Raw genomic sequence first — 19,504 nt, forward strand, 5'->3', positions numbered from 1 at the left:
GAACATCAGGCTCTTGAGGGACATCAAAAGGCAGCTTTTCTTGAAACATACAAAAATCTACAGGGCAATATCTTGGTGAGAATGGAAGATTTATGTTCTAGGAAATCTTCCATTCTCTAGGGAAGTAAATTTGGAAGTTTCCTCATTTTTTGAAAACACAGAATCCATCTGTAAACTCAAACAAGCAAACTCACTTTGTGATCCTTCAGCAAATATGCTAGTTCCTTGATAGATGGAAAAAAGGAGAGTTAACTTTTATAAGATTTCTGCTTTTCTCAATTTTTCTAGGCTGATGTAATTTATAAACTGAATATGACTGACAGGTAAGTTTTGACAGAAATTTACATAATCTTTGTGTGCTTGTAAGAGTCTTCAAGCTGCTGCAGTGAACACAGTGACTACATTTATCTATTAAGTTCTTGATTCCTGAGCACTATAGTTAGACAGGATGCTGGTTACTATACTTGTGGCCAACGTTAAGTGGTGATGTTACAATGCTTAACTAGGGTTTAGATAAGTAGGTGGAAATGTGAATCAAAGAGGATATGGCAACTCAACATGACATAGCAATGTGCCTTCAGCCTTTTCACTATAAAGAAGTCATTGCTTCTTTATTTTAATATACAACACCAGATGACTTGCATCACATGGTTTGGCTAAATCTTTATTAGTTTTGAAAAATCCTAGAAAATGGCTGAAAGATTACTAGAAGAGAGCAGTCATCTATCTCTTAAGGATCTGACAAATTAACAGCAATGGTTAGAAAGATATTGTAATTATATATTATGATGTATATTGTTTGTTAAAATGTTATGTTTAAATAGAAGGGATACATTTGATGATGAAAGTTCTCAAAAGGTGTCTAGGATGTCCTGTTAAACCAGAAAAGAAATCTAAGTGCAACCTGTTAATAATAATAATAAATTTAAAAATTAGATTAATTATATAATGAAAATCTGCCGTTGAGCAGGTTGCTTTAAAATATTTTAAAAAAATATGCTCTTTTATTTTTCTTGTTGATAATTGTTAGTCTGCATGGGCTCAGATTCATCTTCTGAGGAAAAAACATTAATGCATTCCAGGATAATGATGATCTAAATCCATTGATGCATTTCAGGCTTGCTGAGTAAGCCTCAAACAATAGCATTTAATAATTCAGACATTATGTTAATGTATTTATTGTATTTCCTAACAGTTTTGCCTTTGGTTCCTTGATCTCTGCTGTTGATCCAGTAGCTACTATTGCTATTTTTAATGCTCTTAATGTAGACCCTGTGCTTAACATGTTGGTCTTTGGAGAAAGCATTCTCAATGATGCAGTCTCAATTGTCCTGACAAAGTAAGTACATTCATTTACATGGAAGAAAAAAATCATTTGAAATTAATGCTCATTTAGACAAAGAGTAATGTGCTTCTTTAAACACTACTTATTTTAATGCAATAAATATGCATAATATGCACTTATGCTTTTTTGGTTAGCATGCTTTTTAACCATCACTCCTCCTTAATTGTCACATTGATGCTTGCCACCCACTCTCATATAAAACAGCCCCAATTATTCTTTCTCTTAGGAGCTACAGAAGTGCACCCTATATTTAATTACACAGAAGGACAGGAATTCGTGTTGGGAACATTCTTCAGCACTATAGTCTTTATGAATTCCTTTTTAAAATTCTGTGAGAAGCTGGTTTGTAAATTCATTCTGCTTTCATGGCTTATAATTGTTGCAGTATTGGTTTCTGGGTGTGAGACCAGAAATGGAGTTATTTTGTAGATGTTTACAAAGCTCAGTTTTTAATAAATCAGTAGGAATGTTGGGCAAAATAGGTACTTTTTGATTGCTTGGTTGGAAAGTCATGTAGGTGAAAGTACATTTTCTTGATGAATTAGATGCTGTGCCTAAGGATATCATTATATTTTATTTATTTTAAACGCTTTCTATAGATGGCTTCCACGCATACACATTAATATTGTGTGATTTGTCAAGGATCTAATTCTTCCCACCTTAGCCATATTAGGATCTGGAAGTTTTTGCATGAAGTATATATATTCATTCATTTCCTTCCTTCCCTCCCTCAAAATATAAGCTTATTCCCCTCCCCTTTTCTCATTTGCTTGAGGATCAGAAGAGCAAGCATCTTATTTTTGATTCTGTAATATTGTACCTTCTGCCTTTTTTCTTTGTCTGTGAAAAATTTGTTAGAAGGATTTCATTTCTTTTGCTGTAAGTAGGTACCCTCCTGGCTTATTTTGTACCACTTTAATAACAATAGAAAAACCAAGTGTAAGCTTCCAGATCTTTAGAACAGCTGTGTTTCCCTTTGAAAAATAGTGCCTCTTGACTTGAGTGAATGTCTTTTGTCATTCCCCTAGACATATTACGATGAAAGCATTTTAAGAGCAATTTCAACAATAAACAAAAATAAAAAAATTACGGATTCTGCATTCCGTATCTCAGATTCTAATGTGTAATCCCCCTTGGTTGTCCTTGTTTTTTTATTATTATTATTCTCAGTACAGCAGAAGGTTTGACGAGAGAACATACATCTGATGTAAATGGATGGCAAACCTTTTTACAAGCACTGGCTTACTTTCTGAAGATGTTCTTTGGTTCTGCAGCACTGGGGACACTGACTGGTCTTATTTCTGCATTAATATCCTTTGCTTTTAGATACAATAAATATTTTCTCTTTAATAATAACCCATTTCTGAAGATGATTATTCTTTTAAAACATAACATTTTTCACAGCAAGTGTTAGCTAGTAACAATTTCAGATTTGCATGAAACTTATATTTGTACAAGTCTTTCATTAAGGCCCAAGTTGCTCTATAATAATTCATTGTATATGCTGATGCAGTGTTGTTGACTGGGGAATTCTGGGAGTTGAAGTCCACACATCTTCTAGTTGCCAAGCTTGAGAAACACCATGCTAATAGATGAGACTAATATATGATTTTTCAGCTGTAGTTTTAGTACATTCATTATATTTTCAATAACATCTTAGTACATGTTTCAGTTTTCAAATGCATTAGATATCTGATTTTATTTTCATGTTGGCAGCTTTAGAATTGAATCCTGAAATTATCCTATGCCAAAAGTCTATCTGGTTAATTGGCCTGGCCCCTTTAGTATGGAATTTATGTTAGACAAAGGGTTTGATTTTTCATAGTAGCTTGAACTGCTTTTCTGTTACAACATGTACTGTATGTTTCATCTTTTCTCCTCTTCCAGTATTATCTGGTCAACTAAAGCATTGTTCCATTATGGTCTGAATTTCTCTTTTCCTATAAACAATAGAATTCCCTAATTCTTTTGTTGTTGAAATATATATTTAATTTAGTTATTTTGTGTGCAAAGAGTTGATAATGGTTAAGATGCTAGTGATAAGTAACGAGACTTACAATACTCTTACAGTGTAGATTGGAAGGGGAATTGTAGGAACACAGGATTAACAAAAATAATAACACCAGCAACACAACAGTAATCTTTATTACAACAATTTCTAAGCAGTATGAAAACATAGAAAATAATAGAATCACAGAGTTGGGCTGGGTTATTAATTAAAACTAAAATATTCATCAGCTTCAGATGAGGTCAAAGGAAGCCCACAATCTCTCTAGGTCAGTGTTTCTCAACCTGTGATCTGTTGGTCCTGGGGTAGGGGGAGGGCGGGATGTCATCAGTGGGGGTCCCTAGAGGGTTGAAGAAATATTCTGATTTAAATCTTGTGTTAATTCTTGGGGGGAGGGGATGTTCGTGGCCATGGTCTGTGGCCACAAAAGGTATTTAAAGAGGGCCCCTGGCAAAGAAAAGGTTGAGAACCACTGTTTTAATTGGTTCTATCATGAACTGTTCTCATTGTTCAGATTTTTTTTTATCACTGAACATGCCTTCCTATTTTATTATTAAATGATTAATGTTAATACTTCTCTGTTGTACCACAATCTGGTTACTTAGTATATTAAGGATATTGGACATCTCAGGAAAATTCAATCTATTATTGCTTTTAAGCAATGAATTCTTTTCTGTTTTTTTCTGACTGGCAGCTGAAAATTGACAGAAAACTATTAGGCTATGATATGCTTGAGGCCATGCAGACTTTTATGCCACTTCTCAGGATTTCTCTTGTAGGTTCCAAAGATTGAAACAGACTTCAGTTTCATCACCTCCCATTTAATTATACTCTCAATTATCTTTGTTGTTTTTACATTTATTGAAGAAAGCCTCCATTAATGTTATAGAAGTCCAAATTCCACACATCTGACCAGCAGGAGTATTAAATATTGATAGAAGTAAAGTTATTTGCTATGGCTGGACTGTGCCTATGAGAAATCATGTTTATTTTTTATCATTTTTAGAGCTTTATGCATTCCATCTGTTAGACAAAATGCATTATGTCTAATGAAGGAAAACATTAATTGGACAGTTTCAAATAGTTTAGACTACAGTCCAGCTCTCCTTTTAACCACCATTGGCCTTAGCCAAGATTGTAATGGTTGACATCTGGAACATTTGGAGTAGAGTATCTCACATTGGGAGGCTGGTTGAGAGCAAATGGACAATTTAGTGAGTTTTATTTTTTTCTCATGATAAGCCTGTAAAAAACATTTTTATTTCTGAGGATTCAATAGATAACATTGCCTTGTTATCTAATGAATGTTTATATGTAGCTCAGAGTTGAACTGTGTAAACCTTGGTTGAATTTGGTTGCTTTCTTGCAGATATTTCATTACCAAACTAGATAACATCTTCAGTGTTAGAAAGAAATGGGGTTTGCTCTGTTTATATGAGCTCTGGTGGCACAGCGGTTAGAATGCAGTACTGCAGGCTACTTCTGCTGACTGACTGCAATTTGGCAGTTCGAATCTCAACAGGCTCAAGGTTGACTCAGCCTTCCATCCTTCCAAGGTTGGTAAAATGAGGACTAAGATTGTTGGGGGCAATATGCTGACTCTGTAAATCGCTTAATGAGGGCTGTAAAGCACCGTGAAGCACTATATATGTCTAAGTGCTATTACTATATACAATAGCTTGCCCTGTAAGAGTTGGTGGGCATGTTTTTTTCCCTTGGTAGTAACTTGATTTGTTTACTGCTTGATTGTTTTTCTGAGTTGTAGTTCTTTGATTTAGGGTATTGATTATTGATCCATTGTTTGTCTAGTGTTAATCCTGTCTTATTTGGGTGGTGATTACTGGTGAGGATATGTTCTGTTCTTTTATTTCTTACTTAGCTTTTTATTGTTTCTTTTGAATGGCATGCAAACTTTATCTTTATGAGTTTGTTCATGGCTGATTTGTCTGACTGCCTAGCCTCTAGGAATCGCTCTTTTGGATATAGCTTGGTCTAGAAGGCTCATGGTTTTTTGAGTTGAAACTATGGTTAGATCTGCCCATGTGTTATGAAATTATGGAGTTTTCATCGTTTCTTCTGACTCCTAGTTAGTATTCATGGATGCACTTTGCTAGTTTTCTGTTTGTTACATACATAGATTGTTACAGTCCTTACACTGTAGTTGTAGATTGCTCCTGTTTTTACTTCTTGGGTCACCGGGTCTTGGGTTACTTCAAATGTTATGGAGGGTTTTAATTGGTGTCACATAGTTAGCTATGTGATAAAGAGCACTGGTGGTGCAGTGGTTAAGTGCAATCTTTGAGGCAAACTCTGTCCATAGCTTGGAGCTCGATCTGGACAGGGCTCAAGTTTGACTCAGCCTTCCATCTTGCCAAGATTGGTAAAATGAGGACCCAGATTGTTGGGGGCAATAACCAAATGAAACTGACATTGTAAACTACCCAGAGAGTGTTGTAAAGCACTATGGGGCGTTATATAAGTGTAAATGCTATCATCGCTGTGTGATGCCATGTGGTTGTGATAGTCTGTTGTTTCTGAGATGTTTTTGATGTATGATAATATTAACCATTTCATAGCTTGAGTTGGTTGTCAGTTGAGTCATCAACCAATTTCTTATAAAGTTGTGAGTGTGTCCATTTTGTTGGGAGTTGCATAGGCAGTCTGTTTCCTTTTTCTGGTGTTCTGAGTTGCTGCAGTGCATTTGTGCACATCTAAATAATGTTCTTACACAGCTCTTCTTTTTTGTGTATATATGCTATATATATACATATGCATATACATAATATAGATTGAGATTTTTAAAAACAGTAAAAAATAGATAAGCAAAAACAATAATTAAAAGGAAAGTTTTAAAAGAAAAAAGAAAAGAATAGTGCAGAAACAAAAAGGAAGGAAGAAGTAAAGACAATAGAAAAAGAATGACTTCTAACTATTTTTGATACAGATATAGATGAAGAATACGTCAAACCCCTACTCTAAAAATAACAAACAGTCCACATTATTTCTGTAATGGCATATAATTCTAACCTATTTCCAAAATCACAATTTCATTTCTTTCATTTTTTCTCAAAAAGTCAGAAAGTGGTTTCCTGGTGAAAAATAAAATTGGTCAAAGTCTTTGTCTGTAATCAAAACTGCCAATTCCACAATTTCTGTCAATCCCATCAGCTTAATCATCCATTCTTCCATTGTGGGTGTTTATAAGACCTTCCACTTTTGTGCATGTAAAGTGTTCCTCTGATTTGTTGATATATTTCTCCATTAATTGAAAATAGGTAGTGAGGCAGAGGTTGATGAATGCCGTGAATCTGGGTATTTTGACCTTGTGTGTTGTGGTAGATAGTGAGCAACTGGGCATTTTGATAACCTGTTCAGGTACCTCTGGTTCAACTTGAACATTTTGGTTTGCAGTTTTGTTTTCCTTTATTTAGCTTCTGTTAAGGATGTAATATGTGATGGTGGTTGTCAGCATTTCTTGTGTGCTGAGATCATAGCTTGTTCTAGGTATTCATGTTTTGTGTTTTATCTCAGATTAGAACTTTAACTTTTTGTTAAAACACAAAAGGTTTTGTGTGTTATCTCAAAATTGGTAACTAGAAATTTGTGTGAGAAATTACACTCTGTGCATAATCAAGATTTTAGATCAGGATCAGACAACCTGTTGTATTTAAATGTTTAAATTAATGTTTTAGACCACAGAGTTACACAATGCCAGATCATTGCACATGCTAATTGGAATGTTTGAATCACATTATTAAAAAGAAAAATTGAAGGTATCACATTCTTGATTTAGGTAGGCATACTATCGCAGTCTAGAATATTTCAAATATGCTTGTAAAAGGCATATAAAATGTTTAAAGTTCTTTCTTTATAAGTATTGATTGAAACAATTCTTTTTGATGTTTCAAGCCTAGAATGGAGGGCCTTGGCTTTTGAAATATTGTTAGATTTAGCTTCCCATCATCCCTAATGATGAGTCCTACTGCCTGGAGCTATAGGGAGTGGGAGCTCAACAACATTGGGTTAGCCACTATTAAAACTGAATATTAATTAGCTTATAGAGCAGCTTGGAAAATTAGAGCATCCAATGCTCAGAGTTTCAAAGTAGATTTAGAACAGCATTGAGGCAGGGTTAACCTTTTAAAAAGCAGGATTGGACAAAGTGATTTCTAGGTGGTGATTCTCCAACTTTATGGAGCTGTAATTATTCAAATATTCTTGGAAGCAGATTTTTTTGGACAGACTGAAATATCACATTAGGCAAAATCCCTGTTGAAAGTGAATTTCAGAGGTACTTTTTCAGTCAAAAGAATTGAAAAATTTAAAGGGGAGTTTTCAAAAGAGTTTTGATAGCAGTTTATTGGAAGCAGTATGTTTGTCATATCTATTCTTAGCCTTGAATATGAAGTACAATAACGGATCATATTTGAAAAGTCAGATTGACTGTCCAAGCCAACATGCATAAATGTGCCCACTCTCTTTATGCAGCTATTTGACCACTATAATTATTAAGTGGCTTCTTTATAAACAAAAATCTATGTTCTTTACAGAGAAAGTAAGTTGACTTTCATTCCATTGAAGTATTTAGATAATGCTTTCAAATAAGTTAAAACCACATATATAGAGTACAAAGAAACTCACTGTGGAATTGTTTCTATCTTAAAAAATATGTAGTCCAGACACATTTACCCATCTGCCCTTACAACTGTAATCTGTTAGAAGATGATCACTGATAATTATATTTTCAGCATCTCATATATTGAGAGTTACAGTTCTATGTAAGGATATTTAAACCTTGATGAAGTCTGCAAAATTTAAGAAGCTTAACAACTACAACATTATTTGCAAGTGAGTTCTTAAATATAATTTATTAGGTGTAAAGCTAAGAATATTATAAAGTTAAAGGCCCTCTTATAATAAAATCTTTTTTCTATGCACTTTGTTAGAAGCTTTAAAAATCCTCTAAAAATAATTCCGTGTGGCACAGAGCACCATCATCTGGTAGTTTCCATTATTCCACTTGAAAAAGTCCATCAGCTAAACAGTATGAAGAAAAATAATTGCATTGTATGATTCAACATGAAATGCTAAGCTTTCTAATGGAGCTCTAATGACAAATGAGAACTTCCTAATTATCTGACTTTCCTGTTTCATCTTTCTTCTTATTTTACTTAACCGTTTGTAATTAACGTACTGAAACATATTGATTTACGAAAAACTCCTTCCCTGGAGTTTGGAATGATGATTATCTTTGCATATCTTCCTTATGGACTTGCAGAAGGAATTTCTCTCTCAGGTAAGTTGCAAAACAAATTCCCCTGAAGTTATTGACAGTGTTAAAACAGCTTTCACTTCTCTAGAGTTCTCAGAGTGTCCAAACTTTCTTGTGTTTGTTTGTTTGTGTGTGTGTGTGTGTGTGTGTGTATTTCCATTATTTTACTTGGACTTCAGTGAGGCATTTGCAGACAATGACCTATTACTAGTTAGAATAGAAAAATGTGGGTTAGGTAGCATCACCACCAGATGGATTCGTAACTGGCTGACATGGAGGGAAGTATATAGTGGAGTAGCCCAAGGTTCTATTTTAGGCCTAGTACTCTTCAACATCTTCATCAATGATTTGGACGAGGTGATAGATGGAGAACTCATCAAATTTGCAATCTATGAAGGCTGTTACTACAGAGAAGTGGATGATTTATCCTTCCAGTTGTTCTATTTTCTCACATTTAGATTAACTCCTTACTGTACATCCAAAAAGAGATTTTGCCAATTTGGAGTTTGATGAATCACTATTTCAAATCAATATGTAATGTTCCCTGTCTATTATGGTAAAGTTTATAGGTTATAGGTGCTAATTAAGCACAACCTATAAACTAAGATTTGCTTAGTTTTGGCTTAAAAATAATTATGGTTTTTTATAGAACCATGGAAAATATACTCTTAAATCATTTAGTTCTATTTGATGGTCAGAAAAGGAATACATTAAATCATTCCAACAGATGGCTATCTAACTACTATGTGAAAACCTCCAGCAAAAAGGATTTATTACAGTTCTAGGCAAGTTGTTTCACTGCTTAAAAACTTAACAACAACAACTTAACAACATTAGGACATCCCTTGTGATATTTCTTCAGAATATCTTTAAATTTCCACAATCTGATTATTAGTTTTAACAGAGAATAGATGTCTCTGGTTATAGGTATTTGTAGACCTTATCATGTTATTAGTCTTTTCTTTGGCAATTTAAACATCTCCATACAGATTGGTATCCAGACCTTCTATCATCCTAGAACATTCCCCTTTAATTTGCTTCAGTTTCGCTACATCCTGGTACACTACCCAGAACTGGACATAATTTATTAAATGAAGAATAATTAGAACAAAATCCAGTTTAGTTCCTGTGATTTGGACACAATGTTTATTTTAATATAATTCAAGATTATGTTAGCCTTTTAGGTGCTATGTTCAGTTGATAGTCCAAAAGTATTCCTAGATCCTTTTGACACACATTACCACCAAGTTAATCGGTATTTGACTTTTTATATGCACATGGAGGATCTTGTTTTTCTCACAGATGAGCATTTTTCCATTGATTATGGTTCAGTTTTTATTTTCATAGAGGTCGTTTCGAATTGCAGTTTTGATTTGTAAGATATTAACCAATTATCCTAGCTTGGTATCATCTAAACCAGTGTTTTTCAACCACTGTGCCGTGGCACACTAGTGTGCCATGACATAGTGTAAGGTGTGCCGTGGGAGAATTACTTTATATATAGTCATTATAGGCACAGAGTTAAATTTTTTTAACATTTTCTAATGGTGGTGTGCCTCGTGATTTTTTTCATGAAAAAAGTGTGCCTTTGCACAAAAAAGGTTGAAAAACACTGATCTAAACGTTTGAGAAGCAGTTCTTCTGTATCCTACAAAGATGTTAATTGGGCCAAAGACATAATCCTGGTGAGACTTCATTCATACTTTTCTTTGGGATAATGCAGAACTAGTTGAAGCAGCTTTTTTAAGTAATAGTTTATGGTTTAGTTTGAAGCCTGAATCCAGGTAGTATACCGGTCAGAAAACTACACCCAATCCAAGACAATGTTGGGTTTGTTTATTTAAGAGCTGTCAAAGAAGCCTCTTTCCAGGCCTCCCACACAGGATATTTTCTTGTGATCACCTGAGTCATTGGTCTTCTCTAGAATAGTGTTCCCCTAGAGATTAAATTGACACTGACCTTCGCGTTTTCCATAAAACAGTTAAGATTTGTCTTTTTTAGGTAGCCCTGGCATCTAATGTGTTGAATTTGTCCTTCCTGCAGAGAAAAGTTGTTTTTAATCTTACTATTGAATTCAGGCATGAAAGCTGTTCAGAGCCAGTTGCAATTGAAGCAGCATAAAAGCCTGGAAACTAAACTAAACTAAAATTGTACTAAGCTTGGATTTAAAGATACTGTTCAGTCATAGATTAAAGAAAGAAAAGCCTGGAAGTTAGTGAGAATCCGGGTACATAAATCTTTTGCACTGCACTGTATTTGGTTAGGATTTTTGTATTTTTGTAGTTGGAATGTTTACTTCAGAAATGTACGCAGGTAGAAAAATAGGTAGTTGCTTTAATTGGATACACTACTATAGCAGTATATCAAACATTTTGAACTAGAAATGAAGAAAAGCGATCTGGAAAGTGTATCAAATTGCTTGGACTGGAAGAGGAGAAAAGGAAGAAGAAGACAGTTTTGAAGGACCAAAGTTTTCTCACAATTAGAAACAACCTCTTTTGCACAGAATGCTAGTGTTGTTATTTTAGTAACATACACTGTACATTATTTTAGAGTCTGTGATAATAGACACAGGTTTCTACAAAGGTTTAGTGATGTTGTGATTTGGCCTTGGTTAAAAAAGATTTATGATGATACTTTATAGAGAGCAAGATTTTACAATTAACTGTTTGTGTTTACGGTTTGAAGCATTCTTATGTATCTGCAGGTGCAAGGAGAACTTGGTCCCAAATATGCCTCTCCCTAAATGCACCATGCCTCTCATTAATCTCAAACATCTCACAGAGTGAAACATATGTGGTCCTGCAAGTAGCTGTTTGTCCCTTGCTTTTCTAGTTGCTGCTGTATCATTGGTTAAGAAACACCATGGGCTCTTAATGACAACTGTAAAGTCTAAACATATTTGTATGACTGCTGATTTTACCACAAAGCATCTGTTTTGATAGCTATAACCACTTTTGTCCAATTATGATAGCACTTGCAACTTTGTGTATGCAACTCAGTGGATTTTACAGCTGTTCTCTAGTTCTGAAGTAACCTCTGGGGAGCCAATGCTTGTTTTTGTTTTTGTTTTGTTTTGGTTTTTTTTATAGCCGTTTCATTCCAAATAACATCTTGGGTATTGTAATGGAACCAGTAATTAAAATTCTGGAGCACTTTCACTAATAGGATCATAATCATTCAATGGAATATTAGATTTAAATGGGATAAAATGAATTATGTAATGCAGCAACTAAAAGGATTATGATGAGTTTGAGGTTCACTGAATCTGTCAGCTGTTATCAGATCACTGGTTGTATTCTCATTTTGCAGAGGCTTTGCCATCTCTCTTTATTGGTATAATATCAAATACAACTTCTTTATTTTCTATGCATGAAACTTGTTTTTGTACTCTGGGAATAAACAAACAGCAGTGTCAAATGACATCCAGTTGGTATCTGGTAGTATGATCCATATGATACTGGTTCCATGAAATCTCCATTCAGTCTCTATAGCTTTGGAGTAGCTTGAATATTTTCTTCTAGCCCTGAACAGAATGTATAGGAAATACATGTGAAGTAAAGTAGTAGCTTTAGATCATTTCCCTCAATAAATCAAGTATAATGTTTTTGAATTATTTCTTTAATTGAGTTCTCTATCTAGTTTTAGGACTTGTGTGGAGAACAGATCAGTTTTCAGGTTATATTTTTATAGCAATAGCACTGAGACTTATATACCACCTCATAGTGCTCTACTGCACTCTCTGAGCAGTTTACCATGTCAACCTATTGCCCCCAACAATCTGGGTCCTCATTTGGCAACCTCAGAAAGATAGAGAGCTGAGTCAACCTTGAACCTATGAGAATTGAACTCCAGATTGTGGGCAGAATTAGCCTACAATACTGCAGTCTAACCAGTGCATCACCAGATCTCCTGCATATTGATGCAGAAATATTGAAACTTTTAAAGATTTCCTGAACTATTAAGCTCTACTGTATCAGAAAGATCCAATTATTCAGTGTGTTAGAATAATAGTAAGTAGTTGTAGCCCTCAATCATATGGGAGTGTGGGTATAACTTGGAAGAGGAGAATATAGTCTTCTTTTGGAGCTGAAATTAAATAGATTTGAGAAGAAAGTTGGTCGCAAAGAAGCCTTTTCAATCCTAGCATTATTTTCCTGCAAACGTTACCACATTCCCCATATTGAAAGAGTGAGAATATTGTTTATGATGAAACCAATATCTATAATCTATGGTTAAGTCTTAGTTTGGCTATTCTCCTTTATATATACTACATTGCTTTTCTGATAACTGGAATTATGTAATTGGGAGGGTAATTATTTTGTAATTTCTAGGGTTGGGTCTTTATTTACAGTAGAAAAATATGGATTTGATATTTCACGTAGAGTAGCAATATTAATCAGACTTAAGTGAAAGCACTTAATCCCAGTGCAAATAGAAAGCTCCTGTGTAAGCAGTCCATGTCCTTCCAAGGTACTAAGCTGTCCCCTAATTTTGAAGTATATTGTGAAAATATTGCATATGCATATTTAGATGCTTTTGTTCCTTCAGCAGTTGAGCCAAAGGGTTGAGCTACTCCGGGCAGCTGGCCCAACTCATGTTGTTGAATTGTGCAATGCTAGACCTGAGCTTCCAAACTGAATCACTACCTTTCCCATTCTTGTGCTGCAGAACAGTTCTGATTATTTTTTGGATTGCAGTTAGTACAGTTTAAGGAAAAACCTGATTTTATATATAGGTATATCTAATAGTGATTTTTTTCTTCCAGGTATCATGGCTATCTTGTTTTCCGGCATTGTAATGTCTCACTACACCCATCATAATCTTTCTCCGGTAACACAGATCCTAATGCAGCAGACTCTGAGAACTGTTGCATTCATGTGTGGTAGGTGCTCTCTATTGCTTGGATTCTTACTATCAAAGCAGACTTTTCCAAATGCTTCTGATTATCATGCCAGTTGTGCAATGGCAATCTACTACATAAGTGAAATACTTTAATTTAAACAACAAATATGTTTCAATTATGATTACACATTTTTATCCTGGCAGTTGACCAGGAACTATGGTCAATGGAGTTGAGAGTTATTGCTACAGGTGTTCCTTAATTACCATCCTGTTAGTGACCATTCAGAGTTGCAACAGAACTTAAAAAAGTGGACTTACAACTGGTCTTTGCACCATTGCAGCATCTCCACAATCATGTAATTGAAATTCAGGCACTTCAATCATAATAGAGCTGGAAGGGACCTTGGAAGTCTTCTAGTCCAGCCACCCCACCCCCTGCTCAAGCAGGAGACCCTAAACTATTTCAGACAAATGGCTGTCTCTTCTTAAAGACCTCCAGTTATGAAGCACCAACAACTTCTGAAGGCAAGACGTTCCACTGGTTAATTGTCCTCACTTTTAGGAAGTTTCTCCTTAATTCCAGGTTGCTTCTCTCCTTGATTAGTTTCCATCCATTGTTTGGTGTCGTGCTTTCAGGTGTTTGGGAAAATAAATCCTTGGCAAATGGCATGCATGTATAATGACTATACAGGTCATTGATTGCCATTTGTGACTTTCTCAGCTGGTTCTTGCAACCATTGTCAATGGGAGAAACTGGGTTTGCTTAACAATCCATGATTCTTTTAACAACTGCAGTGATTCACTTAACAACGGTAGCAAAAAAGGTTGTAAAATCAAACACAACTCACTTAACAACTGCCTTGCTTAGCAATGGAAATTCCAGTCCCTACTGGGGTTATAAGCGAAAGTCTAATTTTATTGTAATCAGTAAATTGTTATTGACCATGTTGATTGGATTCATATTATTACCTATATTTTAGAGGAAAAGGTGGCCCATTCTCATCGTCATCAAATAATGTATGTGCCAATAAGTTGCTTATAATATAGTATGTTTTCTTTTTATTGCAGTGTTAAGGCACAGGAATGGCAGTAGGTTAACATCAGTTTATGGATCAAATCAAAATATTTTTCTCTTGTCCATGTTTGAGGGAAACTTGCAATTCTGCAGGTGTGGCTGAAGTATAATAAACCTGCACTCATCCAGGACAATAACGAAATAATTCGGGAAGTGTGTCAGCAATACCTGCAAGATTGGGGAGTGTCTGTCTGGAAGATGCCTATCAGTTCCTGGTGTCTTTTTCCTGTGAGGACTAACTCATTCTTGAGTTCCTCCTCCCTCATCTGGTCTAATGTCTCAGGGGTGTCAAACTTGCAGCCCGCAGACAGGATGTATCATGTGCTGGCCACACCCATCCCCGGTTTAGTGAAGGGAGAGAAGTTGTGATATGTCACAGGACGACAACGCGATGCAGTGCGTTTGACACCCCTGTCTCAGATGCTCCTGGCCAGATAAATGTATTTTAAAAAATAGTTTTGAAGGTTGCAGCATATATCTCAGCAGATGGCAGCACTTTGCTTTCCTTGCTTTGGTTCAGAAGGAGATTTTACATTACGACTTTTGTATAACCATTCAGACATTTGATAGGTCCCATTTGATCCAATAGGACTTCCAACTAAGCATGCATACCATTGCAGCCTTAAACATTACAATTTGTAATCATTGATTGATCTTTTTTTGTGTGATTTCAAAGATATTCAGAATGTGAATTATGGGTAAGAGGAAGCAGAGCTGTTTCTTTAATGGCAGGAGCATTTCTTCACCTCAGTTCTCAGAACAGACCTACTAATATAGAGTCTGCCAAGCAGAAAAGTCACCTTTACTGACAAGGGGGATAAAATGTGCTGTAAATCTTGTCCTCCTTTCTCCTCCAAGCTCTGGCTAAGTCTTGCCACAAGATTAATAACAAAATGGATTTCTTTGACTTTTTTTCTCGCCTCCAGGGTACTTTTAGATGATAGAGAGGCAACATGCCTTCATTTCCATTAAAGGATTATGGATACAGTAGGAGGAAGCTATTTGAAAAGGGGGAAAATTACAGGCAATATATTCATGTGGTTCTCTGTACTCTGTCCTTTCTTAGCTGGCATTTGTTTAAAAATGCATTTATTATTTAGAAAATATTAAGCTAAACACAGTAATAATGATAGAACCAGAGGTGAAAAAAAAATCTTACAATTTCATGGATGCAGGAATCTGAGGCAGTGCCACACAAAAAAAGATAACGCAAGCACAAAACCTGTATTGCTAGACTAGATCACATTTTCACTGATCCTTCTTTAGCTGTGTTTCACAATAGCCAGCTAGGTACTACCAGGAGACACATGACCAGAACATGTGGGAAACAGACTTGTGGTTTGTCCCATCATTGAAGATGCTGCTTGTCTTTCACTGAGCTATTAAAGCCAAATTAATATTGGATCTGAATATTGCTTTCTGATGTTTAAAATGCAGGAGCACTGAAGGTTGAACATCTGTTAAGAGAGGAAAAGAGAAAATAGCTGCAGGAAACAGGAGATCCTGAAAAAATGTATACTTTGCTGGCAAGACAAATCATACTGCAATATTTTGTTGTAGACTCCAATCATCACTGTTAGCCAGTTACATATGTGTGTGTGTTTTTTTAGTCTTTTATCTTTGTAAAATCTGTGCTCCATTGCTAAACTTTATGCAGCAAATGCTAGGTTTTAATAGAACCCTGCTGAAGAAGCTAGGTTTCTGTTGGACTAGGCCCAGACCTTCTGAAAGCAATAACTCATTGAGAGAAGAATCTCCCTGTCAAACTCTATTTCATTGAGGACCGCATCAGGGTTGTGTTTGATCTCAGGGTGGGGGATGGGGGGCATAGCCAGGGTGGGTGTAGCCTGTGGTGGCCTGAGCGCTGTGCCAGAGGAAATGGGCTCCTGAGCTCCATTTTTGGCTGCGACAGCCTTCTGCAACCTTCTGCCAATGAAAATGGAGCTTAGGGTGGGGGCGTGTGCGGCCCTCCTGAGCAACATTTTCACTGGCAGAAGCACTGCGGGCCAGTCCTTCGCTGTTTCCAGGGTGGCCCTGTGGGCCAGATCTAAGCACGCTGTGGGCCAGATTCAATCCCCAGACCTTTAGTTTGACACTCCTATCCTAGTCCGTCCTTTTCCTTTTGAAAGAAACAGGTTATGTATATCGGCATTTTGAGCATTTCTCTTTCTTCGTTACGGAATTTAGGAATGTAAGAGACTGTATCTGCTTCAAACATTTTACTGAATTTTAAAAAAATTAAAGATAGGGACTTGAATGATCAGTGTGGTATTTTGTGAATACTCATTTCTTATTTTTCTCTTTCAGAAACATGTGTTTTTGCATTTCTGGGCTTGTCAATTTTTAGCTTTCCTCACAAGTTTGAAATGTCCTTTGTCATCTGGTGCATAGTAGGTATCAAATTATAGTAGAGTTTATTTGTTTCACCTGACCCCAATTCTGGCAAGAAGGTGTATATACTGTGTCCCAGAGAACTCCAATTTATTTATTATTTATTGCAACAATTTGCACGCTGCCTGCTTATTGGACTCTAGCTGGATTACAATTTTAAAAACAATGCAGTGTGTATGTATAGTACGATAACACAAACTAAACCACCTCTTCCTTCACTGGAGACAATAGCTTTCTAAAGGAGCTATGAAAATGACTCTTAAAAGTCAATTTAGGTTCTTCTGCAAGAGCCAATGGGTGCATAGGACATTATTTTGTCATTGGACACTGTCTTCTTGGTGAACAGTGATCGATTTTGAGGTTAAACGGCTTGTACACTAATAGTCACTGTTATCCAGGATGTTCATTGATTTACATAGCAATCTTAAAACTTAAGAGGAGGGGTTAGCCGTATAACTCTGTGACATTGAACTGCATGTAACCTTATAACAACATTTGATAATTTTAAGCGTTAAATTCTTTTTAAACTTTTGATTAGTGTAGACTAGCATAGCTCTTCTCCTGACATGTTAGTATTCAGCAAACTCCGGTCAGTTACAAGGCATCTTTGTATTTCCACTTTATTTATTATTCATTCTGAGGCAGCCAAGGCCAGAAAGAAATGCCTCAGTAGAAGAGGCTAATTGCTAGATGTGTACAAACACTACCTCATAGAATCAGGCTAATATTAATTTGGTCTAGCATTTTACTTCCAGGACTTCCGAGTTAGGAATTACCTGTAAACTCATAAGTAATGAGTAAAAGTGATGTGCATTTATGTACCTTACACATTCTGTTTATCTATTTCAATTTATATAGTCATCAATCTCAAAGGCATAATGCTGAGCAACTCACAGCAAAATAAAAGATGATATAGGCTCTCAACTTACAATGTTTTGTTTAGTGACCTTTTGAAGTTACCATGTTTTCCCGAAAATAAGACAGGGTCTTAATTTCTTTTGACCCCCCAAATAAGCACTTGGCCTTATATTCGGGGAGGGCTTATTATTTTTAAGGTGAGCATGGTCACCTCATGGCTGCTGCTGTGTTGCAATATTTTGGGGAAGGGCTTATTTTCAGGGGAGGGCTTATTTCAGCGCATGTGCTCAAAAGCCCAATTGGGCTTATTATCCAGGGAGGTCTTATTTTCAGGGAAAGAGGGTACAAGGGCACTGAAAAAAAATGACTTGTGACCATTTTTCTCACTTACAATCGTTGCAGCATCCCCGTGGTCATGTGATCAAAATTCAGACTTTTAGCAACTGACTCATATTTATGACGGTTGCAGTGTCCTGGGGTCATGTGATCATGTGACCTTTTGACAAGCAAAGGCAATGGGGAAGCCAGATTCACTTAACAATCCTGTTACTCCTAACAACTGCAGTGATTCACTGAACAACTGTGGCAAGAAAGGTCATAAAATGGGGCAAAACTAACTTAACTGTCTTCCTTAGCAGTAGAAATGTTGAGCTCCATTGTTGTCATAAGTCGACGGCTGTCTGTATAAAACACCCAGAATTAAAGAAATTCAGCTCTTTGAACTGAATACAACCTGATATGAATTTGCTCCTTTTCTTCCCTCTCTTACATAGTATGCTCTCATGCAAGTTTGTTTGAGGGCTAAGACCTTCTGTTTTAATTTGTTGTCAAGTGAATTTACAGTGGACTAGAGCCTTAGCTTAATAATTCCTTAACCATGCTTTAAGCTTTCTCTCATCGTCAGGAGCCATTATAAAGTAGCACATTGAGGTCTATGGAAGATATCAGTCATCCAGGTCATGGTTGTCCCAAAGGTGCTTTTTCAAGAGGCAACTGTATTTTCTGAGTTTTCTGCTTCTTCAGAGTCGAAGAAGCTTCTTGGATGAGAAGCAAAACATCTCCAAAGAAAAACCAGAAAGTCCAATTGCCTCTTGAAAAGGCACCTTTGGGATAGCAAATTCAGGATTTGCCCCTCCCCAAATAAGAATAAAATAAAAGATAAGCATAGATATATAAGGGATGCAACATAACTGAGAAAAGAAAAATGAGTATGTTACTAAGGTCAACCCACTCCTGTTGAATCTGACTAAGGGCTACCTAAAGTAGCATACTGTTTCTATATTAGCTCTAGATCCTATGGCACGTGGACCAATTTCTGAGGGCACGCGAGGTGTTGCCTTGTCAGTTCCTCTGTGCATGCGCGCACTGGCCAGCTGATTTCAGCCATGATTTTCAGCCGTTTTTCGCAGGGTGAAAAACGGCCCAATGCACAAACCGGAGGTTCAGGAGCAGACTTCCGGTTTGCGCATTGGGCTGTTTTTCGCCCTCCGGAGGCTTCAGGGAAGCCTCCTGATGCCTCTGGAGGGAGAAAAACATCCCAACGGACAACCCAGAAGTCCATTCCTAAACTTCCAGTTTGCATGTTGGGCTATTTTTCACCCTTCGGACACTTCAGGAGGTTCCCCTCAAGCCTTTGGAGGACGAAAAACGGACCTACCAGGCCCAGTTGGAAAATGGGCCATTTCTGATTTCTGGAAGACCTTCCAGAGG

The 19,504-nt window shown here is 36.3% G+C and overlaps 1 protein-coding gene across 1 annotated transcript in view; it reads left to right on the forward strand.

Moving 5' to 3' along the window:
- SLC9A8 (solute carrier family 9 member A8) overlaps window positions 1–19,504 on the forward strand; it is a 59,121-nt gene that overhangs the window by 26,352 nt on the left and 13,265 nt on the right. The window contains exons 7-12 of the mRNA XM_032217698.1: window positions 289–323; window positions 1,196–1,339; window positions 2,516–2,654; window positions 8,544–8,649; window positions 13,394–13,510; window positions 16,853–16,935. Of these exons, the coding sequence (XP_032073589.1) occupies window positions 289–323; window positions 1,196–1,339; window positions 2,516–2,654; window positions 8,544–8,649; window positions 13,394–13,510; window positions 16,853–16,935 (624 nt within the window). The remainder of the gene's footprint in view (window positions 1–288; window positions 324–1,195; window positions 1,340–2,515; window positions 2,655–8,543; window positions 8,650–13,393; window positions 13,511–16,852; window positions 16,936–19,504) is intronic.

This window comes from Thamnophis elegans, chromosome 5 (genome assembly GCF_009769535.1).
Source record: "Thamnophis elegans isolate rThaEle1 chromosome 5, rThaEle1.pri, whole genome shotgun sequence".
Taxonomy (NCBI): Eukaryota; Metazoa; Chordata; class Lepidosauria; order Squamata; family Colubridae; genus Thamnophis; species Thamnophis elegans.